The sequence below is a fragment of the Arxiozyma heterogenica genome, assembly GCF_036370985.1.
Source record: "Arxiozyma heterogenica strain weizmannii chromosome Unknown scaffold_20, whole genome shotgun sequence".
In the NCBI taxonomy this organism is placed as follows: domain Eukaryota; kingdom Fungi; phylum Ascomycota; class Saccharomycetes; order Saccharomycetales; family Saccharomycetaceae; genus Arxiozyma; species Arxiozyma heterogenica.
The window spans coordinates 432,350-457,398 of NW_027042673.1; the positions used below are offsets into that span (position 1 = coordinate 432,350).

A 25,049-nucleotide genomic window follows, 5' to 3' on the forward strand; every position below is an offset into this window, starting at 1 on the left:
AGAATACTTAAACTACCATCAATTAAAGAAAAAAAAACTTGAGTATATAGCAAAGAAAAATTGTTATTTTGATATGTGTAAAAATAAGAAAAAAAAATCTATTAATAAAATTTTATTACTTGTGGGATATCATTATAATAATTGGCACATTTCTAATAAATCCTATTGCTTAAACTCATTTGGATAAACGATAGCTTTTTGAATATTTCTGTTACATTGACATAATTTACGAAGTAATTTTACTATTAAATATACATTACTTTCCTTTTGCTAAATTAAACAATTTTAACACACCAACATATTGAATATGATTTAAAATATCAGTATAATATATAAGAGACAGAAATAAAATATAATTATATTTAACAGTGTCAACAACTGTGGGATTCCTTGTTTGATTTGTTCACTGAGACTTTTTTTTTATCTGTACTTTCAATCCAATAATTTAACTAGTAACAGGAAATTGAATAGATATGAATGAACCAGGAATGGATTCAATAATATTAATAGATGACGGTCCAGAGAGTATAACATCACCCTACTCTTCCAAAAGAGATCTCCATTCAACTCAAAGTAATAGTCACCCTGTTGTTTTACAAAAACCATTGATAATCCCTATATTATTATGTCTAATCATCTCCTTTGGAGGGTTTATCTTTGGTTGGGACGTGGGAACGATTGGTGGTATAATCAATATGAAATCATTCAAAAATCACTTTGGAACTATATATAATACAGAATCAATGGAAATTGACTTCCCTGATATACTAACCGGTCTTATCATATCAATTTTTAACATAGGTGGAGCTCTAGGTGGAATATTCCTAGCAAAACTTGGCGATTACATAGGAAGAAAATTGGGAATAACTTTAGCTACCACAATTTATATGCTAGGAATCTTCATTCAAATCATCAATGATCAAGTATGGTACCAATTCATGATAGGAAGGGTTATATGTGGCTTAGGTGTTGGTTGTAATGCTGTCTTAGTACCAATGTTTATATCCGAAAGTGCTCCAATTAACATTAGGGGTGCAATGGTGGTCCTCTTTCAGGTCCTAGTAACTTTTGGTATCTTAGTAGGAAATATAACAAATTTCTTCTGTGTAACATACTTCAATGACTCTAATTACTCCTGGGGTATTCCTACAACTCTAGGTTTGCTATGGGCTGCCATATTATTAGTTGGGCTAATATTTGTTCCAGAGTCAGCTGAATATTTAGCAATCCAAAAAATGAATGAGGATAGTGCCAGACTGTCATTTGCTAAGATGAATGGTATTTCCGTATACCATCATAAAACCGATGATTTTCTTAACAATATGCAAGATAAATTATTTTTATCAACTCAAGAAAGGATAAATAGGAAAAAATGGCATGAATTTATTTCTGGAAGTCCCAAATTGGGATTACGTGTATTGATAGGCGTACTATTAATGGCATTTCAACAACTGTCAGGTATTAATTACTTTTTTTATTATGGAACTATGCTATTTGGAAAAGCAGGTATGAGTAATCCTTATACTGCGGCTATGATATTGTCTAGTGTCAATTTTTTATCTACATTTGCTGGCATTTATCTTGTTGAATCATGGGGGAGAAAATTCTCTTTATTTGTTGGCTCAATAGGGATGTTTATTTGTATGACGCTATACTCAAGTATTGGGAGTTTTTTTCTAAGCAATGAGAAAGCAGTTTGGGGAATGATTATAGTAACATGCGCTTATATTGTTTTCTTTGCTACTACATCTGGACCAGTCACATTTGTTGTTGTTTCTGAATTATACCCCATTAGAACTAGAGCACTATCGATGGCTCTTTGTTCTGCTACTAATTGGATAGTTAATTTTTTTATCTCTTTATTAATACCAGTATTAACAAAAAATATGGATTTTTTTCTAGGATATATCTTTTCATTCTTCTTATTTATATCAATATTCTTTATTTGGTTTATGGTACCTGAAACTAAAGGAAAAAATAACGATCAAATTGATTTCATGTTTAGTTCCATTAAAAATGAGTTAGTTGATCCGTTAAAACCAGATCGATATGGTAATGAATATTACTAATCAATTAGAGAATCATTATAATAAACCAGATATTCTGGCTCTAACTAAGTACTATTCTTTGTTTATTTATCTATATATTTATTCATTTGCATATCTAATTATATGATATGTGTAACATTTGTTAATTTACATTATTATTTTTTTTTGTTGTCCTTCATATGGTACTTAGTCATAGACTTATTAGCTTTATTTATACTTTTTTCTTACTAAGTGCAAAATAAAAATATGTAATTGATTCTTTCTTTTTAACATTAATTAAATAAAATCATTCTTTTTTAAAAACTGTTTAATTACATCCCAATAACCATCCTGTAGGATGGTATCATTGTGATGTCCAAATGGAAATTCGAAAATACGTTTTAAAGTCGATGGACATAATTCGTATAATTGTCTCATATGACTAGGTGGTACAATTTCATCTTTTAATCCTCTTAAAAATAAAAATGGTGTATTTGTATTACAATTTGGAATTAATCCTTCAGAGTTCCAAATTTCATGACACATAAACGCCACTGATTTTAAATACGGGAACATATATGGAATGACCTTTCTAATACTTAAAAATGTGTTCTCTAGTATAACACCATCCACAAGTTCAGGATACTTTGATGCAATATATATAGCATTGGCACCACCTAGTGAACGACCATAAAGAACCAATTGTTTATTTTTATGAAAATTATTAGTGGCCAAATATGATATAGCACGATCAGCATCTAATTTCAGACCTTTTTCACTGGGAGAACCTTCAGAGAACCCATATCCCCTGTAAGAATAAATAAACACACTCATTCCCAATTGGCGATAAAACAGTTCTACAATAGGAATGAAAAACCCAATATTCCCAGCATTAGGACACAATATAAGTACTGTAGACTTAGAATTTTCGTTCTGCAAGTCATAAGCCTCAATCTTAACCCTATCTGCTGTAGTTAACAAAACCCTTTCATAGGGCAAACCTCTAATAGCGGGAGTATCTACATGTTTTCTTGCATTTTGAGCCCATGACGGGTAGACCAACTTATTCTGAAATATATATAATGTTGCTAATGTTATTGTTGAGAGAGTAATAGTGCCTACAACAAACTTTCGAATATAATTCATTAACATGGTGCAGCAAAGTATGAAGAGATTGTTAAAAACCTAGAGGATTATTAACCAAATATAAAAAAAAATTTGCAAAGGAGCATGAGAGTTAAATAACTTTCTGCTGTTATTAGGCTTCTGTAAGTATGCCAACATTCACTTTCTTTCATCCCTCTACTTTTAATACCATTCCCACTATCATTTTCCAACCTGCTTTCTCCTTTTTAATCTTTGCATATTTCTTGATCTCGGGGTTAATTTTGTTCATCCTGACTTCAAAAATCTCTCGAAGAAAACTAATAATGAAATGTAATCAACATAACAGTAAAAAATAATCATACTATATATATATATATGTGTGTGTGTGTGTGTGTATCCACACTTAAAAAGATAGCTATATTTAATCTATATTTAGTAACAGTTATATATTTCTTGGATCAAAGGAACCATCATTTAAAATGCCTTGGTAAAAAAATCCCAACATGACAATTACATAGATAAGAATCAACATTGAACCTTTAAAGTAATTAGATTTGCCCTCTGCATACAGATACGTAAACATAAATATGCCTGCAAAGGAGCCAATAAGATCCCATTTAGGAAATATTAGTGTAAACATTTGTTTCTTGATGTTTATGTCTTGACGTGATATATTCCATGTATAAATGATTGAGTATAAAATTAAAGCTGGAATCTGCAATTGACACACTTGCAAAGCATAAGCAGTACCAATTTCCATTGAAAGTGCTACATTACCATGTACAGCAAAGGAAATAGCATTCAAAAATTCAGTAGTATTGGGAACTAAAGCAAAGATAGTCAGACCTAAGAATTTTGGACTTAGACCAGGGAAATCCTCTAAGACAGAATCCACACAGGCAACAAGTATCTCTGCAATCACTGCGTATAGTACTGTGGCAATCAAAAGAATATATGTTGATTTAGATCTAGACCAATTTGGTGCCTCATGGCCTTCATGTGCTAGATTTCTGTCGTTCTCTAAACAATGTTCACCATCTTCAATATTGACAGAACTTTCTTTTATCTGTTCTGTAATAGGTAGTTCCCAAATTAATTTTGCATGTGTTCTTAAAGTAAACCATAATCCAATAATGTAAGCCAAGAATAGCACAATTGCGCATGAAATGGACATAGGTTGAATAATATCTGTATACATATTATCATATCTTAATGGTGGATGTCTAAAATAACATTGATCTGAAAATATGGCCATGGTGGCACTTTTCATAGTTAAACCATACACAGTATTATTGTTGTTGTTACTGTTGTGATTACTGTTTCCATTATCCATACATATTACGGTATACTCTCCATATATTTCATAAATTATTGTTGGTGCGTATAACACGATTGTTGAAAAGATCAATAATGCAGATGAAACACCTGCACTGGCTGGATTATATCTTTGCGTCTTTCTGTTCCATGCACCACCACACATGGATAACCCAGGTAATAAAAGAACTGCACCAAGAATGGAACCAATTATGGAGCCTTCCACTAAGGGACCTTCACCTTTTTTCAAAGCGATACAATATAGATATATTTCCACTATAGTTGAGAAGAATGCGTTGATGACTGCACCAACACCCATAGAGGTCTGTGCGGATATGGATGCTACAGCTTGACCAATATAAAAGGCCAATGGAATAATTGATGATAAGCAAAGGATAAAGATACTTGATTCATCTGTTAACCAAGTGTGGTTGATGTTAAAGTATGATTTCAACACAAAAAAATCGAATATTGTGAAAAACACCAAGAATATTAAATTTACCACTATGACATTTGTACCATCTACAGTAAATTTGTAATAATGCCATCCTGCACAACGAAAGGTACATAACAGGATATTTTTATTCGTTCCATTATCAACGTTATTCAGGGTAGTGGATGAATTTTGCAAATTCTTAAAACCTAATGCTAAAGGATGTTTCCTTAAATGGTATAATAAATTCCATAGAATATTACTCATGGGAATAGTGAACACAAATAGCCATGTGATCAGTGCGAAGAGCATGACGATGGGTTCTAATATTAGGTGGAAAAGTGTATAAAAGATGATTCTACCAAGTGTCCATTCACCTCTACCAAAAAATCTTCTTTGTTGTAATGTGCTATTTTCAACAGGTGAGTTAGCAGAGTGATTAAGGTTAAGATTATTGGCAAAAGTGGTAGAGTTATGTGTTTTACTACTACCGGGCACCACAGTTTGTTGTTGATTATTTGAAAGAGGGATAGAGCCATACGAAGGATACTGTAATCTTTCATTGCTACTTACTGTGGGGGACAAAGTTTGAGATTGATGGAAAAACAATCTGTTACCATAGGATGTGACCCACTTGTAGAATTGTGGAACACTTATCCCCTCACCTCTATCCTCTTTCAAATAATGTTCATCTTTTAAAAGAAAGACTACTTTACCGAATGGCCAAAGCAAATATTTAGATAAATTGAAAAAGACTTTAGAATAATTTCTGGATGATTGAGTGAATCCGCCCAATATGAAAACTAAGATCGATGCCATTAGAAAGATGACAAATAAGGTCAGACCCATAGTGAGTGACCAGAGCACATTGGAGAGATGCACATAGATGCTTATATGTTTAAGTTTAGTTTCATGGATATCTTCATCTGCAGCTTTTTGTACCGATCTTTGTTTTTTGTAAAGAGCAGGTTTCCAGATTCTTATACCGAAGGGATGGGTTTTATTGATTGCGTCTTGTCGTTCCTTTAAAGTAAAGGATTCAATAGAGGAGGCTATAGAGACCTGATCATCATCATCATCATTATTATTATTAATATTATTATTGTTTAGTTGGTTGATTGCGTTTAGTAGATTTGATTCCAAATCTTGATCATCAGTGTAATTGGATGATAGTGGGATCTCTTGAATACTCAAATCATTATTATTATTATTATTATTATTATTATTAGTTGTGCTGTTGTTGCTGTGATTAGTATTTTTGTGGTCGTGAAAGGAAGTATCATGAACAATATATCTATCGGAGATATTGTCTAAAAGGGCACTAGCAGCTATGATATTATTACTAACAACATTGTTGTTATTATTGTTGCTATTGTTGCCTCTCAATGAATTAAGATTACTCTCAGATATTTCATGCTTAATAGAATTATTTAAATCAAAACCTATACCAGAATCTGGAGTAGTCAAAATAGCGAGTTTAGATATACTACGATGTTGTTTTGGTCTAGATCCTTGAACAGTTGTATTTGTGACAGGATTAGCAAGGCTAACAGTAGTGTTATTATTATTATTATTTAAAATGTCTATATTTGGAGCTGATTTGATTGCAGATAATGCATTTCTAGACTTCTGAGTATGCAAAGCGTAGTGGAACCCATCATGGAGACCTTCTAGGTACCGAATATCATGTTTAACTTCTTCTGGATCGTCATCTACACTAAATATTCTTGTTCCATGGATATTTTCCTGTATAATTGGTGTGGTTTGAGATATGTTCTTTTTGGATTTCACCACTACCGAAGAAGTATCAGGTGGTTCAGTGGATGAATCATCCATGATGCAATAAAATAAAATAAAATACAATAAAATAAAATAAAATACAATATAATACAATATAATAAAATAATAAAAAAGATATAAAAAAACAAAGAAAAAAAATAGAGTAGAGGAAAAGAAAAAATGTATGTTTTAATGGGTTTAAAATAGTCAGATTAGATTTGATTAGATCTTATCTCATATGAGGTATAGATATAGGTGGTAATGAAAGTAGTGTTTACTAGTATCAACTACTATCTATAGTAATTACTTGCTACTTACCACTGCTCTCTAATGTACTGTAGTGCCAGATGTCAAACCCATCAAGTCAAATCCCTTTAGATCAAACGAAATGCAGAAACCGTAAACAAAAACAGGAAAAGATATACAAAATAGGAGAAGCCAAACAAAACAGGAAAACAGTTATCCAAAGAGGAAACGATCCTAACACATACCTCTGTCATTCTGCACGACGTAGCGAACAGCACAAATTGCTCCCCGCACCAAGAGACCAAACGCTGGCGCCGTCGGGGAGAGACGCAAAAAAAAAATAAAATAAAAGAATGAAACTCTGTGGTGTCTGGGTCTTGCTTCTTTTTTTTTGCTTTTTTGGCGTCGTTGTTTTGGAAAAAAAGAAATAAACAGAAAAAAGAAAAAAGAAACCCAGAAGGTAAAAAAGAAAAAGAGACTTTGGACTTCGAAAGAGAGTTGGAAGTTGAGTGGTATAGAGGACCTTGTGTGTGTGTGTGTGTGTGTGTATCCTTCTATTCATTCTTTGTAGTCCACGACCTGTTATCTGTGAGTAATAGATATACATATACACACATATACACATCCATCTAATCATACATACATACACTCAAGTATATTCATATTTATACTTATTTTTATACTTTTATATTTTTATAATCCCATCCGATATTGTTAGCTTTTGTTCTATTCTACTGATCCGTCGCTTATCCATAGCTAGTACAGAAAACATTATATATCCGTGAGACATGAGACTAAATCTACTTTCATTTCTCCTGATTATTCCATACGTTCTTTCTGCTTTAGTCACAGACTACATCGTCACTACTAACGTGGCTGGTGTCGTATCTACCATGACTAGTATATATGATCCGGAAGATAAAATAACGAAAACTAAAAAGACCACCAAACTTACAACACCACTTATAACTACTTCCACTACCACACCTATCACACCTACAACACCCGTTACTACTGCTATTACTACTGCTACTAGTAAATCTAGTAAATCTAGTAAATCTACTAAACCTACTACACCTGCTACTACAGCAACCACTAAGCCTACCACCACTACCAAACCTATCACCACTGGCATGGTAACTGCTGTTATTACTTCTAGTTTGGATAATGGTGCTTTGACCACATATACCACCGTTATTCCATTAGCTTCTTTCAGTACCACCTCTTACGTCAATTCAAGACATAGACCAGACCCAAGCACTTCAGTGACCCCAGAACCTCTTACCCCCGTGACCACTTTATCTTGGCAAAGTTGGGCCACCATCACTGAGGGTGATACCACATACACCACAAGTTTGTCTCCAATCATCATCTGGATTACTGTCACCACTAATGGTGCCTTGGCTACAATTTCTACAACGTATATCCAAAGGTTCAGTACCCAGTACTCGACTATTGCTCAACCAAGTTCTGGATCCATTGGATTAGGCACAATATCTGGTGAAGTTGGTGTGGTCAAGCCTGAACATCTAACTACAATCAAGTATAATAATGCATTTATTCTACAAGCAAGTCATCCAATATTATCCATTTGTGCAATTTTGTTATCATGGTTATTATGAAAAATAAAATAGTAATAATAGTAATAATATGTATAAAAAAAAAAAGACAAAAGAAAAATACATAGCATTTATTATTCCTTTTCCACTTTGTTCTCCTTTTATATAATGCTACTATAGATAGATAAACAAACTCTATATATCCTTTCAAGTCTGTTATAAAATAAAACAAGTTGTGTTCACTGGTATTTTCCTTCCTGAATCATTTACTTTTACTTTCTATATTTTTTATTTATTTATTTTTTGAAAAAACTTATTGATCAACAATATAACAAAAAAGATCAAAGAATAGAATACAGTCACGAGAGTGAAGAACCAGATTATACAAACATTTAAATAATTCCTATATATGCATCTTAATCGACTAAACTATTGTGTTTATTCATACTGGGCTGTTTCTTCTTCTTCTTCTTCTTCATTTTTATTTTTGTTCTTGATGTGATTTGGTCCATAATGGATGATGTAACCATTGAAAATAATGAGAAACAAAGTATTGCTACTAATATAATAACTAATAGCACGCAACCACTCTCCTTAGTGACAGAACTGAAACATTCCAATGTACTAAGAGATAATAATGATATCACTAATAATGTATCTAATGCTAATGAATCTTTAGGCGCAAACCTAACACCCTTATTATCCCCTACGCTAAATATTATCAATCAAGACACTAATGACAGGACTAATACTTTTGTTAATGATACTACTACCACCACCACAGCAACGACTAATACAACTATTAATAATAATAATAATAATAATAATAATAATAATAATAATAATAATAATAATGACCATGGTATCACTAATGATGCTCCAAAACAGAAAAAGACAAGTAAATTCATCTTATCTAAATTTACATTGTACGAAACTAAGGATAGAATGTATGTAGTTGGGTCAAATAAAAGAGAATCAATGTTTAGAATTCTTGAGATCGATTTGACCATGGATGATTTAACCGTATTGGAAGATCCAAACGTATTTTTCACTAGAAATGAAATTATTGATGTCTTAGCAGAATTAGAAAATTCTAGTGAAGGTGGATTACATAAAAAACTGACTGGATATGCCTTATTAGGGTTTATTAGATTCACGTCATGTTACTACCTTGTCATTGTCACTAAGCTCAGACAGGTAGCTGTCATCGGTGGACATTCTATATTCCATATAGATGGTACTGAGTTGATTCCCATTTCAAATAACTATAAAAAACCTGATAAATATTCTAATGAATCTAAATTGATGAGTACTTTCCAAAATTTGGATCTCACTAAAACTTTCTATTTCAGTTATACCTACGATATTACCAATACCTTACAGACTAATCTTTTGAGAGAAAAATTGAAAGCTGTTAACAGATTAGACATCTCTATTCCTTCAGGGATACCAAATTATAATGAAATGTTCATGTGGAATAAATTTCTTTTGCTACCCCTCTTTAATTGCATAACGACTGTATACGATTGGTTTCAATGTATTATCCATGGATTTATTGATCAAGTCAACGTTCCAACCTTGGGTAAAAACATATATATCACTTTGATTGCAAGAAGATCCCATCATTTTGCTGGTGCCAGATTCTTGAAAAGGGGTGTTAACACGTATGGATATGTTGCAAACGAAGTAGAGACCGAGCAAATCGTCATTGATATGTCACTGACTCCTTTTCATCAATCAGGTCAAGGTTATTTTGATAGTGATCGGTACACTTCATTTGTACAACATAGAGGTTCAATACCATTATACTGGATTCAAGAAGCATCTAACCTAACAGCTAAACCCCCAATCAAAATAAATGTAGTTGATCCATTTTTTAGTCCCGCTGCATTGCATTTTGATAGATTGTTTCAAAGGTACGGTGGCGGGACTATTCAAATCCTAAATTTAATCAAAACAAAAGAAAAGACACCAAGGGAGACTAAATTGTTGAAGGAATTCGAGCAATGTATCACATATTTAAATAAACAGTTACCTGAAACGAAAAAGATTGATTACATTTCTTGGGATATGAGCAGAGCATCAAAACAGAACGGCCAAAAGGTTATTGAATTTTTGGAAACATATGCTTTAAGAAGTGTTTCGGAAACTGGAATATTCCATAATTATTCGACTTTTAGAGACACTAAATTACAAGAAGGAATATGTAGAAGTAATTGCATTGATTGTTTAGATAGGACTAATGCAGCACAATTTGTCATTGGAAAAAGAGCTCTTGGTGTTCAGTTACAAGCTTTAGGTATAATAGATGATAGTTATCTGGAATATGATTCTGATATAGTAAATATCCTAACTGAACTATTTCATGATCTTGGTGATACTATTGCATTGCAATATGGTGGATCACATTTAGTTAACACAATGGAGACATATAGAAAGATAAATCAATGGAGCTCACATTCAAGAGACATGGTTGAGAGCATTAAAAGGTTTTATAGTAATTCATTTATGGACTCTCAAAGACAAGATGCTATAAATTTGTTTCTAGGTAATTATATTTGGAAAGAAAATGAACCACCTATTTGGGAATTAAATACAGATTTTTATCTTCATAATGAATCTAAATCCATGGGACCTAAGAGAAGCTATACGCATTGGTGGAATGAATATCATATAAAAAGTATTAGAGAATTAATTAAAGAAGAAATTATTGAAAAATATAACGACATTACAATAGAGAAAATTAGAGTCAATATACGTGGATTTCCTGATGCATTTGATAATTATTGGAATGAATATTATTTACCAAGAAGTTTAACCTGGATTACAGATTTGTTTACCTACAATATGAATTCTACGAGAAGATATCAACATTTAATGAGTCTGGATAAAAATAATAATGATACTAGTAAATCTAACGTTGGTGAAAGTAACCAGAGGAGTAAAATATATGAAGGTGGTAATCATAGTGACAGTCATAATCAATATAGTAATAGTGATATGACCATGAATTCTCCATTTGTTTCTAGAAAACAAAGTTGGATTAATAAAAGATTAAGGACTCTACTAGTTGCAGAAGAAGAGAAGTGTAAAAGAAAAATCATTATAACAGAACAACAGCCAAAGAAGGACGTAACTAGAAATGATGAAATAGAATTATCGTTACATTGCTTGAATAAATTGATTGATAATGAACAACAAATAAAATCTAGCTTGTTTGATTTATCGCATCGTGAAATACCTATTTTATTATCGTCTTTGACATTAAATGATAATTATGATGGAGTATCGCAAAGATCATTATCATCATTTTCTCCTACTAACTCATTAGCAGACACCCCTCACAAAATGAACATTAATGATGTATATCCATTTAAATGTATTTCTGCTGATCCGCAAGGCTGTAGTTTTGATTTATCACAGATGAATTTGAATGCCTTAAAACCTCTAGAAGATTATAATCAGGTGATACATAGTATTCTTAAGGCGACAGTTAATGAGGCTGATTTCCAACTGTACCATAATTCAATTAAAATGGCAAATAATGATTTTATTTTTGTTGGCTAGGCTAAATAAGTCTTAGAGTTATTTACGTACTGGTATATAATCAATTGTTTTGTTAATAATATACATATTCATATTTACAGATTACATGGGAAGGGACTAGCGATTCTTCTTACAGTAATTTCCATATTTTGCATGTAATATGAGGACCTGTCAAGTTTTTTATTCTTCGAGAGGATAATAAGCAATATGAAAAAAAAAAAAATTAGTACATCTAAACCAAAGCTTTAAAAAAAATAAAAAGTGGATGCTAGAGAATAACACATCTACACTATAACCATACAAACATAAGACATCCTCGTCACTTTATATAATTGATCTTGACGAGTGGCAAGTTTGTATTATTGTAAAGTCTATCAGGTTAATACCGAGAAACAAAAATGTATTAGTTGAAAATGTCATGGGTAGCGAAGCTGAGTAAATTATTTCCCAAATGCCTGACGGTCATTTTATTTATATGGACATACCATGTCACTTTAACGAGGGTTGTTGGTATCCCACGGGGTATTTTATTCATATTTCTAACTTTGGGAGTTTTGATTGCATTATACACTTATTTTAAAGTTATACAGGTTGGACCAGGATATCCGATGGATTTTTTGGATTTAAAAGTCAATAATCTTCATGAAGTAGAATCAGGTAATGAATTACCACCAGTATATATTTCCAGAAAATCAATAACGATAAAACACAATGGAAGATTTAGAGTGTGTCAAAGTTGTAAGTGCTGGAAACCTGATCGATGCCATCATTGTTCCACCTGTGAAAAATGTGTGTTGAAAATGGATCATCATTGTCCCTGGTTTGCAAGTTGTATTGGATTTAACAATCAAAAATTTTTTATCCAGTTTCTAATTTACACTTCATCATATGCTCTGATAGTGACAAGTCTTACTTTCTTCCAGTTATATAGGTGGTTCAAGGGGAAACAATTTGAAGAAGAGATCATTGACCTTCAATTATTATCTGCTTGGCTTGTAGGTGTTGCTGTTTCTGTGTCAGTGACATTTTTCACTGGGTTTAGTATATATCAGTTGTGCCAAAATCAAACTACTATAGAAACATACAGTCTAAGACGTTATAAAGAAGAGATCCGTATTTTACATGGTGATGTACAATCAACAAACGATTATAATCTTTTCAATTTAGGTTCTGCCTGTGAAAATTGGAAAGATGTAATGGGAACAACATGGAAAGAATGGTGTTTGCCAATCTCCAAGATCAGACCGCAAACCTGCATAAATACACTCGACAATAAAGGTTTGTATTTTAAAATCAATAATCTCAAAAATAATCAACTTCTAGAAAGTGCAGAATTACAAGACAGACTACTTAGAAGAGTGACTCCTAAATCTTCATTAGATGTTGAGAGGCCACTAATTAATTAATAATTTTTAAGAACTTGTAAGTATCAATATTGAATATAAGTAGTTAAGAATGAAATGTATTATAAAATTGTTCATGTTACAAATATATGTACATAAATATATAGGGATATAAATGTTAAAGATATTGTCCTCTAATTGAAAAGATTATCATTTCTATTAATGCAAAAAGTGGTTTCAGAACCAACAAAAGAAAAAAAACCAAAAAGTGATAACAACTAGTGCTGTTATAAGAACTAAAATAAAATAAAAGGAAGCCCCGAAGAAAACCAATAAAAATTGGATGAGTCAATCAACAAAAGAAAAAACTGATTAAATAATTACACCTTACTTAGAATAATAGAGCAAGTAAAGTGATAAAGAAGCAGCTAATACTGGAAACTAATTTGTTTGAACCTGCTTCATATGGAACGACAGACATTGTAGTATGAGTGAAATTTGAATATTGAGCTATTTCACTTTGAATCAAAGGAACAGCCATAGAAATGGATATTGACTGGTTAGCATCAGAAGAAGAGGAAGCAGGTTTAATCGTAGCTGTGGTTTTAAGAATGGATGTCGATCTTGTTAAGACATCCAAAGCAGTATTGATTATAGTTGGCGATTGGTGTTCATTTTCAGTAGATAAAGCTGCAACTTGAACTAGACTGCTGTACACTGAATTAATTGGTAAAAGAGTAGTAGTCGATACAACTTTTCCAACTTGTGTGGAAGTACTTGATAAAGCAATAGTCTTATTACGAATTGTAGCAATGGCAGCAAAGTCAGTAGCAACTGATTCGAGTCCATTTTGAATCTTTGTAATAACAGTAAAAGAGGCTTCAGTGGAACAGGAGATAGTGGTAGTCAAATTATAGATTCTTGTAATTGCGGCAAATTCTGTGTAAACTGATTTAATGGCTGTCATAGTTTTAGTCACCAAAGAGCCAGACACCTCAGTTTGGTAAACGTTAATAACATTTCCGTTAGATAAGGTAGATATTGGAATCAAATCAGTCTCTACGGAATAATCACCAGACAAAGTTTTACTTATAACAACACCGTTAACAATTATTGTATACAAGTCATTTGAACTAGCATTAAAGGTAGAATTGGATAAAACTGAGGTAGTTTGTTTATTTGTTGAATCGATAGTGGCACCAGTTGTAGCAATGGTTGTTTCGTAAGACTTTGCAGTCATGATTTCAGAATCTTTTGTGGTACTGGTAGTGGAAACAACTGAAGAAATATCAGTAACAGTGGAGGCAATATTTATGCTGTTGGAGGTAAAAGTATTGACAATTGAAGTTAAAGAAGTAGCGGATAAGTTTGCTTTAGAGATAATAGAAACAGAAGTTGCTGTTGGTTCAATGGTAGAAATAGCGACATAAGAGCCAATCTCAGTAACTACGGCACTATTTGTTGTAGTGTAAACTTTGTAAGTCATAACAACATTATTGGATGTAACTAAAGATGGTAGAGAAGTGGTGTTTGAGAAAAAGGTGGTATTAGAAGAAGGGAAAGAAGAAGAAGATAAGGAAGAGGAGGAGGAAAAGGAGGAAGGAACAGATGTGATAATAGAAGAAGAATTATTGCTAGTTGTAGTGATTAATCCAGATGAAAGTCTCATAAAAATATCATTTACATCAGAATCAAATGTTGGTGAAGTTGTGTATGAGGTGGAGGCAATGTATGATGGAGTAGATGTATAAGTGTTATTAGAATACAAAGGAGTTGAGATATAACCAGTAGACATGGAAATGGAAGTGGTAGAAACAGAAGATACAATGACACTATTGTTAGTTTCGGTGCCAATATTACCGCCATAGATAGTACCAGTGATAGAGTCTGTTAAATCTCTCTTTTTCAAAGAGTTAGATTGGATTAATTTAGCAGAATAAGAGATTGGAGTCTTACTCAATTTAGTGGTGAAATAATAGACACGAACAAACTTAGCAGATCCACTAATCATTGTATCGATTAAAATTTCAATTTGATTAGTTGTAGACTTATCAGTGTAAGCAGTGAAAGGGACACTTTTCAAAGGATTACCTTGAGAATCTACACTAGTGACAGCTTCCAATTTGGTAGCACTTATATTAAAGGAGTATTCGTTAGCACCGGTCTTAACAGACTTGAAAGTGATAGCTTTTCTCAATAGAGAGATTGGAATATCGGCAATAAACCAAGCAGTGTTATTATTGGAGGAATACCCACCATTAGTTGTCAATGAATCAGAGGTTTTACCTAAGAAATAGATCTTTGAATTAAATATGTTCTTTGTTGATGTTGTAAAGGAGAAAGTGATATTTTCACCTAATTTAATGGAATTGATAGTTGAATTGCTCAACTTAGTCAAAATATTGAAATTGATGGTAGTATCTTGCGAGAAAGAATTTGGGAAATTGATTCCAACAACGTTATTTCCCTTTTCATAGATAGAGGCGACGATTTGACCATTGTTAGAGATATTTAGAGGTAAAGTTGGGAAAGAGTCGAATTGGGAAGGAACATTAAAATAGACATCGTCTTTATAAGAGCTTTTACTTATGGATAATTGGGTTTCAATAAGGAAAAAATGTGCCGGATCTGTACAGTTTTGGGTTTTAGTGTAAGAGTCTATAAGTTTGATATTTGTGAAACAAATATTTTTACCGAATGCAATTGATATGAGTAGAAAATGTAATAAAAACGTTATACTTGTGAGCATTTTTGATATTGGGAATGTATATATGGATATTTATATAAATAGATTATTTTCGTTGATTGATTGATTGATTGCTCAGACTTAATTATTCAAGAGTTTTTTTTTTTTAAAGTAAAAAAACAAAAAGAATGAGAGACATCCATTAAGCAAGGAACAAATGATGTTTAGCATATATATGTTTGACTCCATCATCTTTAAATACTTTTTTTTTTTTTTGCTTTGGATACTTGATCGATTTAGTTTAAGTTTAGAATCACAACACTCTAATACTTTCTACAAAAGCAAAAATAAAATAGGGTAAAGTAAAAGATTTGTTTAGCTAACTCATCTAATAGTATTAAATAAAATAGCCCAGAAAAAGCACAGCTTTACAATGTTAACTATCTTTAGGGTCTTGAGAACTAGGAAGGAGAGGAAAAGATTTTTCATTGAAAAGAAAATAATAATAGTTCAAAAGCTACTTATTCAGGTCAACAAATATTTTAAAAGGTTAAGAGAAAACAATTGTATGTATCTTAACTTGGAATCTTCAGTAAACAGGATTAACATAAAGACAAGAGTAGTAATAATAATAAGAAGAAGAAGAAGAAGAAGAAGCTTAGAGGATATCTACCATTTTGTGACACCAGCAAAAGCCAAGCAAGGCACAAAGTTGCCTGCCTTTCTTAAATGCTCCAAAAGAGGAAACTGGGCCTATGCTGGGCAAACCACTGCGTTTTTCCGTTTTTTCTTCTCTTTTCTTTTCTTTTTTTTTTTTATTTTATTGATTAACTCGCCTCAAGCAAGACGTGCACCGGATTTCCTATTTCGGTCATGCAATTGAAAAACTCCGAACAAACACGTGCAAAAACCCATACACTTACCAACTACTAGGGGAATGGGAGGATAAATAGGAAAAAGGCAAAAACAGTCGAAAATGGCAAAGAACAAAGAGTCACAAAACAATAGAGATGATACTTTGAAACAATACCAGGTAGAGGAGAACCAAGAATAATAACAATAGCAACAATAGCAGTAATAATAATAATAATAAATAACGGTACGTAGTGTTGTTAGTCTCAAAATTGCTACAATTGAAGTTAGTTACGTTTTCCTAAGCTGGTTCAAATAATAGAGGTTTTGAAGTCAGTTTAAGCATAACAGTTATACGTCAATGAACACAGAGTTTACCAACAAAGTAAAGTCTATTTCTGTCTCTGCAGAAATCTCAAGTCCTAACAGTTTAACATGGATAACAAATAAGAGAGAGAAAGAGCGAAGGCATAGAGACTATTAACTTTGTTTAATGTAATTTGTTTTTTGTTTCTCTCTAAGAGAACTTCTCCCTTATCTCCTTGAGCATATCTGAGACCTGCCACCACACTGAATTATGTTCCATATCATCTATAATTGGATTTCCACTATTGACTAACACCCATCTGTCTAGAACCAAAGAAAAGAAATATAGACTAAAAAACATGGGAGAAAGAAGAAAAAAAAAACCAAAAAAAAAGAAAGAAAGATATTGCGTAAAATCTATAATAGACAAGAAAAGAAGATGGGGTCTATAGAGTAAGAAGAAAAACCAAAATGTATTACAAAATATCCATCGATACTGGCTTCTATTTCTTAATGATCTTGATTCCGGTAATTCTTATACAGAAAGTTGTATATATCTTATTTTTTTTTTTTAATATTTTGAATATTTGTTATTCACATTGAATACATAGATTATATTGTAGTGTATCGTATTGTAGTATACTACATTGTCCTAGTGATCATTTTTAATTTGACATGAAATGGTTCTCCCCATATTAATTGGATGTGGAGTCACAGTTTTAGCATTATCAATACAATCTTCATTCAGAGCTTGGAACGTATACAAAACATTGACTCCAATCACAATTGCAAAATTGAATGGAATCAAATTTAATCAAGTCCATTCCGATCTCTCTAGTGATCCAAGGTTCTTAAGTAACAACATAAACCCCATCCTAAGAAAAAACTTGGAACAATACTATGGCGGGTTCGGTCATATCATGAATGAGTCTGAAGCATTGTTGATCTTAAATATTTCTTCCGAAGAGATTAAAGATTTGGATTCAGAGATGTTGAAAAGAAAATACAGGAAAGCCTTGATATTGAATCATCCAGATAAAGGGGGGAGTCCATATGTGACTACAAAGATTAACGAGGCAAGAGAATTGCTGTTTAATAGTGTACTGGTGCGTAAGCAATGATCATATAATAGAAGATAGAACAAAATATTATATCATGCAAATATACGTATATACATGCGTTCATACATATTAATATTCAATATAACAGACAAGTCGCAACTCTTTATCACTATATTGCTCTCCAATAAATGTTTGTATATTTGTTTTTTATGTACTTTTTATCTTCTTTGTAACATTTGAAATATATACCCCTTCTCCCTATCCTTTACATTTTTTTTTTGTTATTTTATCTTTATTTAGTTGTTTTATTTTCTTATATATGTTAAAACAACAAAGATTAAACCAAATCCTCCACAACCTTTACAAGTTTTGAGAGTGCAACGTAGCTGTCAAATCTTATTTTTTTCTTACTTTTTTTTTCATTTCTATCTATTATTAAATAGAAAGGTGTATGTAGTAGCAGTAATAAGTACGGTTAGTGAAAACGTGTGCAGGATCTATATTTGTTTTCCCTAAATGATAAGTGCGAATCTATTAATTGATCACAATGATGGAATTTATCAATGCCAAGTTTCAGATGACATATTTGACTATTTAATAGAACCTTCCCAAGAGAAAAATGATCATAGGACAGCATACTGCAAGTTAAAATATTTAATTTACTCCAATAATAATCCTTCCAGCTTTATTGTTAACTGTAAGGGGGATTCAACCCTACCAATTAACCATATACGTTTAAAAGACACGCTATTAGATGTTACAACAAACGATACTTTTATTATCAATACATGTCAAATTGAAAAGTTGGATCTTGAGAGCACGACCATACCTATTTTAAAAGAAGTAACTTTATTATTCAATCCTTCTCTATACAATATATTAATACAATTACCAGATTCAAAAGATATTATGGAATTTGTCTCAAAGAAGTTTGGTGTGGAAGAAAATAAAACAATAATCCATTCTGGCAAGTTTTTGTCCTATAAATGGTGCAAAACTATTAATACAAAACCTTGTTTACAAGGTATAGTAGATTTTAATAAAACTAAATTCATTATCGTGAGTGATACAATAGGTACACAATTCATTGCCAAGCAACCATTGTTATTGAATCCAGACTTGGAGATTGGCATAAAGACATCTTTAAATGTGTCTTTAAAGTGCTTGGAACATAAAAGGTATCAAGATTTAATATTATGTAACAATGGAACTCTCGAAAAAAGTGTTGACAAATCTTTGGTTATATTGACTGATAGAAGCATTTTAATTCAATTAGATCTTGTTGACGGTTCGTATGTTGAATTATCAAATATTGATAGCAACCAGAAGGTCATTTCAAATATATTTGCATTTATTGAACCTCACAAGATGGATCTATCTACAGTATATGTATCACCAAGATTAAAAATGCAATTCAGAGATACAAATCAATGTATTCTTAAAAAGTCATCATTTAGTATTAAGGATATTCCTTTAGCCAAAGAGATAATATTGACAAGAGTCAATGACATGTACCAGAATGAAAAAATATATCAAAATATAATTTCTAAAGAGATTAAGGATTTTTTTGTGAAAGAACCACGGCTAATTAAAAGAAATGAGCTAATTCCAATAACTTTTGATTCGACACTTACTATGCTACCAAATAGCTATGATCAATTAGAGAATTTAAACTTGAATTCTCATTCCAAGCATGATTGTATTACATGGTTCAAAATAGCAGATATCAGTTCCAATGAGGAAGATGATGGCATAAATTTAGAAAAAGATGCTAAATCTATATTTGATTCTGATATTAACTATTATAGAGTTGATCCATTAGAAAATGTTAAATTGGTAAGCGAAAATGTTGTTTATGAAAAACCTTTCGCTTTAAAACAGTGTGATTATATATCGTATTATGATTTACCACCAATATTTAATTATAATCTGAAACATTTCCCCTACGCAGCAAAACTTCTTAAAATTGTTAATTCAACAGTTGATTGCATTCAAAAAGGTATTCCAATGAAAATATCGATTATGGTTCATTCTACTAGGACAAGCTCAGGAAAAAATACATTGATAAGATGGTTATCCTTAGAGTTGGGAATAAATCTGATTTCATTCGATTGTCGTCAAATTATATCTAGCATAGCTTCTTCTGATTCAATTTCAAAAATTCTCGGCACTATAAAGGCTAAGATAAGTAATAACATACATATGACAAATATATCAACGATTGTTTATATTACTCATTTGGAAGAACTATTCACTAAAGTTGACCCAAATCAAGATTCAATCACTTTTAAATTATCTACTTCTTTGGAAACAGAATTTCTGAATATTATAGAAAAATCTATGGAAACTAATAAGCACATCATATTTGTTTATTCATCAAATAACATCGAAAATATCCCCAGTAAAATTAGAAGTAAGATTAATTTTGAGATAAAAGTACCTGTTCCTACTGAAAGCCAAAGAAAGGATATCTTTCAATGGTATCTTTCTGTAGATAGATTGAATTCTGATTGTTTAAAAAATGAAGATTCATCCATTCGGTTTATTCAAAGTAGCGATATTGATTTGAGTCAATTAGCTATCCACTCTGCAGGTTTAACACCACTGGATATCAAATATATAGTTCAAAAGGCTAGAGCTGCATCCTATAATGATATAATGGGAAGAAACAGTCCATATGATATGTTACTTTGGAATCATTATACCATATCAGTATCTATGGAAAAATTAAAAGAATCTATATCTTTTACTCGTGGTGATTTTTCTATATCCATTGGCGCACCAAAGATTCCTAATGTTACTTGGGATGATATAGGTGGTGTTGATATAATAAAGGGAGAAATCATGGATACTATAGATATGCCATTACGACATCCTGAATTGTTCCGTTCAGGTTCCAAACAAAGAAGTGGTATATTGTTTTACGGACCACCTGGTACTGGGAAGACACTAATGGCTAAAGCAATTGCTACTAACTTTTCTCTGAATTTTTTCAGTGTAAAGGGTCCAGAATTGTTAAATATGTACATTGGTGAATCAGAGGCTAATGTTCGTCGTATATTTCAGAAGGCAAGAGAGGCAAAACCGTGTGTTATTTTTTTTGATGAGATTGATTCTGTAGCACCTAAAAGAGGCAATCAAGGGGATTCAGGAGGTGTTATGGATAGAATTGTGTCTCAGTTATTAGCCGAACTGGATGGTATGACAGGAAACGGTGATGGAATCTTTGTAATTGCAGCAACAAATCGTCCAGATTTACTTGATGAAGCATTGTTAAGGCCGGGAAGATTTGATAAGCTGTTATATTTGGGAATAGCTGATACGAACGAGAAGCAGTATAACATATTAAAGGCACTGACAAGAAAATTTACTTTATCTGAGGATGTGGATCTTCATGAGATTGTAGACATTTGCCCCTTCAATTACACAGGTGCAGATTTTTATGCACTTTGTTCCGACTCTATGTTAAATGCCATGACTCGTGCAGCCAAGACTGTGGACAGTAAAGTTGATCAATATAATAAAAGTGCTAGTAAAAAGTTATCCATACGACAATGGTTTGATAAAATTGCTACTAAAGACGATATTACGGTGTCTGTTCGAATGGAAGATTTTCTTAAAGCACAGTCTGAATTAGTTCCAAGCGTCTCTCCAGAGGAGTTTAGTCATTATCTTCAAATTAAGGAAAATTTTGAAGGCTAAATTGGCTTTCATTTATAAGTGTTCCTTTTACTAATTATTGAACCAATATTTTGTTAGCAGTTTGCTTAGTCATATTTGAATATGATGCTTACTAATTGTTCTTTTTTTTTTCTTTTTTCTTTTTCCCTTTTTCTAAATTTTTCCATGTTAATCCAAAGACTGGCAAAAATTTGAGAAAAAAGAAACGTTTGAAAAAAGGATTTATAATACGAGCAAATAAATAACATGAGTATAGGGAGACTAACGACTGCTATCCCTCCTTATAAATACATTAAAGTCACTTAAGATTATTCTTTCAATAGAAATCAAAAATATCTATAGTTGGTGACATTCGAAAAAACTACAAAGATCGATCCGAATTAACTGAACAAAGCGTACGTACATTTATCTATCTGATCATAAAAAAAAAATGGCTGTAAAGGGTTTAGGACAACTTGACCAGGAATATGATGGTTCAAATTTAAAAATTGGTATTATACATGCTCGTTGGAATCGTGTTATTATTGATGCTTTAGTGGAAGGTGCTATTAAAAGAATGAAGTTTCTTGGTGTCAAAGAAGAAAATATTATTATTGAAAGTGTTCCAGGTTCATATGAATTGCCATGGGGTACGAAAAGATTTGTTGACAGACAAAAGAAGGAGGGCAAACCATTAGATGCAGTTATTCCAATTGGTGTACTAATAAAAGGAAGTACAATGCATTTTGAATATATCTCTGATTCAACTACTCATGCTTTAATGAATTTACAAGAAAAGGTTGATTTACCAGTCATTTTTGGTTTGTTAACTTGTTTGACTGAAGAACAAGCATTTGCCAGAGCTGGTATTGACGAAGCTAAAAGTATGCATAACCATGGTGAAGATTGGGGTGCTGCTGCTGTTGAGATGGCTACTAAATTTGGTCCTCAATGTCCATTCTAAAAAATATATAATGCTTGATAAATTTGATGATATATAAATAAATAGATTCTAATATAAAGAAGGTTAAATAATTTTTGTTGTTCTCTTGTCACTCTTATAATTATTAATCGTTAGTACAGTACTGTCAATAATAGTTTATGCAGTTGCTATATTAAAATATAGTATGTTTACCTTATATCATTTAATGCTTCTACTATTTATTTTACTGCTATTTAAATAGTTCTATATAGATTAGTTACTATATCATAATTATGTTATTATTACCATCCTTTGCTTGTCTTTTTTTTCTTTGCCTTAAGGCATCTCTTCTTCTATTCTTCATCTCTTTCATCCATTGACCTCTGTTCTCCCAAAATAGTTCTTCCCACTTAGACCATATATCACGTTTATTCCCAGTTTCAATTTGAGTTAACTGTGTTTGACCAATTAAAAATGGCGAATCAAAATGAGGAAAGAATAAACGGTTTTGATTACGTGTTTGCAATATAAAATTCATTGAATTATCATTTTTATCCTTTTCATTGTACTCATTGATAATGTCATCTGTGATAGCTTTACTTTGGTCAATATCCTCATCATCATCTTGAATCAACTTAAAAGTTTTGTTTATATTATCATCAGCGTTATTTTTTATATTTAAAGAAGTTGGTACCTTAGCTGTGTCTGGATTAAATAATGCTCTAAGAGTTTCAGTGTTGCTGATAGTCCCTTGGATAGGTTCAGACACTTGTTCTGCTTCATCTTTTGTGACATCAAATGTTGGAATAAACTCTTCTTCTTCGCTTTCCCTTTCTGTCTCTATCCTTTCATCATTCTCTTTATTCGAAAACCCAAAGACTTCAGCTTCATCAGAGTCAACAACTGTTAATGGTTTATCGAAATTCACTTCTCCTAAAAGCTCATTTAATATGTTATTATTCTTATATCTTTCTTCTTGTATCATTTGTTCTTCTAAGTCAACTTCTTCTTCTTGGTTATTTTTATTAGGTTTATCATTTCTTCTATTTTCATTACTATTGATAAGATTTGAAGTAGTATTTATTTTTGATTCTTGTTTAATATTATAGTCTGTTAGATTTTTATGAGTCATTGTCTTTCTTGATCTAGTGTAATCCAATCTATCAATAATATGATTATAATTATTCCACCATTTTCCATTGACATATTGATATGCAAGATCCTTAACAGTCTTGTTTCTCTCATAGCCCCATAATTTGTTCTTATACAATTTGTAGACTTTTAATGACCCATTAACGTTTATTCTAAACGTGGGGTTTCTCAACTGAGTACGTGATCTTTCCGCTTTACGATATCTCCCTGGAATAACTTCTTTTTGGTCCTTCCACGACATACGAATATTTTCCAATTTTTTATAATGTCTCCACTCCTGTAATTTATTCAGTTTTCCAATCCTCACATCTTCTGCTAAATCATTCTTATGTTGTAAATTCCACTTGACTTTCCAATCAGGCTTGGCTATATCAATCTTCAATAGATTGCCCTTGAATTTGACATTATTTAAACTTTGTTTCAATTTACTAAAATCTAAATCATCTTCAAAATCAATGTTAATATATGCAAATGTAGTGAATTTTTCAAACCCATCCTCTGAACACTTACCAAACTTATCAAATCTAGATTTCAATTCATCCAGACATGTATCATAATTATGAAATATGTTTCCAACAAATACTCTATGTGTCACCATCTCCAGGTGTATATAAAAATGTAGTTATATGAATATTTACCTTGTTATGCTTGTTTATTACTCCGCAAATGTATCGATTTAATACAGGATGGGAAGTGATTGTATGATAAATAAGTATACATATATGTTATATTCTATACAATAGTTGAATAAATATCGTGAAGCTCATCGCATATAAAAAGTTTTTGAGAAAGAAAAAAATTTCAGAATCTCAAAAAATATGTTACCCTGAAAAAACCTAAAAAATTTCAAATTATCCAGAAATAAATAAAAAGAGTAAAGATGCTAAAACATAACTTATTAATGAATCACCCAAGTGTGTGTCAAGGAAAAAAGGAATTTGTATCTAGCATAAACACTTGGTTCACTTTGCCAACTATATTGCTGACACTACTGAAAGACTTTCTGATAGTTTAGACATTAAAAATACGATAAAAGTGAACGAGTTATAGATTAAA

The 25,049-nt window shown here is 31.7% G+C and overlaps 11 protein-coding genes across 11 annotated transcripts; 7 read left to right on the plus strand and 4 right to left on the minus strand.

Annotated features, from left to right (window-relative positions):
* Positions 1 to 473: 473 nt before the first annotated feature.
* HXT14 (Hxt14p) lies at positions 474 to 2,069 on the plus strand (the record flags this gene model as incomplete). Its single annotated transcript, XM_064859042.1, has 1 exon — positions 474 to 2,069. The coding sequence occupies one exon, from the start codon at positions 474 to 476 to the stop codon at positions 2,067 to 2,069; it is 1,596 nt and encodes a 531-aa protein (XP_064714258.1).
* Positions 2,070 to 2,324: 255 nt separating this feature from the next.
* Positions 2,325 to 3,179, minus strand: PWA37_002479 (uncharacterized protein; the record flags this gene model as incomplete). The annotated part of the gene is made up of 1 exon (XM_064859043.1): positions 2,325 to 3,179. The coding sequence occupies one exon, from the start codon at positions 3,177 to 3,179 to the stop codon at positions 2,325 to 2,327; it is 855 nt and encodes a 284-aa protein (XP_064714259.1).
* Positions 3,180 to 3,576: 397 nt separating this feature from the next.
* On the minus strand, positions 3,577 to 6,717 carry VNX1 (calcium/hydrogen antiporter; the record flags this gene model as incomplete). The annotated part of the gene is made up of 1 exon (XM_064859044.1): positions 3,577 to 6,717. One exon carries the CDS (start codon positions 6,715 to 6,717, stop codon positions 3,577 to 3,579), a length of 3,141 nt encoding a protein of 1,046 aa, XP_064714260.1.
* Positions 6,718 to 7,694: 977 nt separating this feature from the next.
* On the plus strand, positions 7,695 to 8,528 carry KRE1 (Kre1p; the record flags this gene model as incomplete). Its single annotated transcript, XM_064859045.1, has 1 exon — positions 7,695 to 8,528. The coding sequence occupies one exon, from the start codon at positions 7,695 to 7,697 to the stop codon at positions 8,526 to 8,528; it is 834 nt and encodes a 277-aa protein (XP_064714261.1).
* Positions 8,529 to 8,978: 450 nt separating this feature from the next.
* Positions 8,979 to 12,032, plus strand: FIG4 (phosphatidylinositol-3,5-bisphosphate 5-phosphatase; the record flags this gene model as incomplete). The annotated part of the gene is made up of 1 exon (XM_064859046.1): positions 8,979 to 12,032. One exon carries the CDS (start codon positions 8,979 to 8,981, stop codon positions 12,030 to 12,032), a length of 3,054 nt encoding a protein of 1,017 aa, XP_064714262.1.
* Positions 12,033 to 12,424: 392 nt separating this feature from the next.
* Positions 12,425 to 13,417, plus strand: PFA3 (palmitoyltransferase PFA3; the record flags this gene model as incomplete). The annotated part of the gene is made up of 1 exon (XM_064859047.1): positions 12,425 to 13,417. The coding sequence occupies one exon, from the start codon at positions 12,425 to 12,427 to the stop codon at positions 13,415 to 13,417; it is 993 nt and encodes a 330-aa protein (XP_064714263.1).
* A 328-nt stretch (positions 13,418 to 13,745) lies between these two features.
* Positions 13,746 to 16,103, minus strand: EGT2 (Egt2p; the record flags this gene model as incomplete). Its single annotated transcript, XM_064859048.1, has 1 exon — positions 13,746 to 16,103. One exon carries the CDS (start codon positions 16,101 to 16,103, stop codon positions 13,746 to 13,748), a length of 2,358 nt encoding a protein of 785 aa, XP_064714264.1.
* A 1,775-nt stretch (positions 16,104 to 17,878) lies between these two features.
* MDJ2 (Mdj2p) lies at positions 17,879 to 18,319 on the plus strand (the record flags this gene model as incomplete). The annotated part of the gene is made up of 1 exon (XM_064859049.1): positions 17,879 to 18,319. One exon carries the CDS (start codon positions 17,879 to 17,881, stop codon positions 18,317 to 18,319), a length of 441 nt encoding a protein of 146 aa, XP_064714265.1.
* A 456-nt stretch (positions 18,320 to 18,775) lies between these two features.
* PEX6 (AAA family ATPase peroxin 6) lies at positions 18,776 to 21,961 on the plus strand (the record flags this gene model as incomplete). Its single annotated transcript, XM_064859050.1, has 1 exon — positions 18,776 to 21,961. One exon carries the CDS (start codon positions 18,776 to 18,778, stop codon positions 21,959 to 21,961), a length of 3,186 nt encoding a protein of 1,061 aa, XP_064714266.1.
* A 409-nt stretch (positions 21,962 to 22,370) lies between these two features.
* Positions 22,371 to 22,883, plus strand: RIB4 (lumazine synthase RIB4; the record flags this gene model as incomplete). The annotated part of the gene is made up of 1 exon (XM_064859051.1): positions 22,371 to 22,883. The coding sequence occupies one exon, from the start codon at positions 22,371 to 22,373 to the stop codon at positions 22,881 to 22,883; it is 513 nt and encodes a 170-aa protein (XP_064714267.1).
* Positions 22,884 to 23,121: 238 nt separating this feature from the next.
* On the minus strand, positions 23,122 to 24,591 carry NOP8 (Nop8p; the record flags this gene model as incomplete). The annotated part of the gene is made up of 1 exon (XM_064859052.1): positions 23,122 to 24,591. The coding sequence occupies one exon, from the start codon at positions 24,589 to 24,591 to the stop codon at positions 23,122 to 23,124; it is 1,470 nt and encodes a 489-aa protein (XP_064714268.1).
* Positions 24,592 to 25,049: the final 458 nt, after the last annotated feature.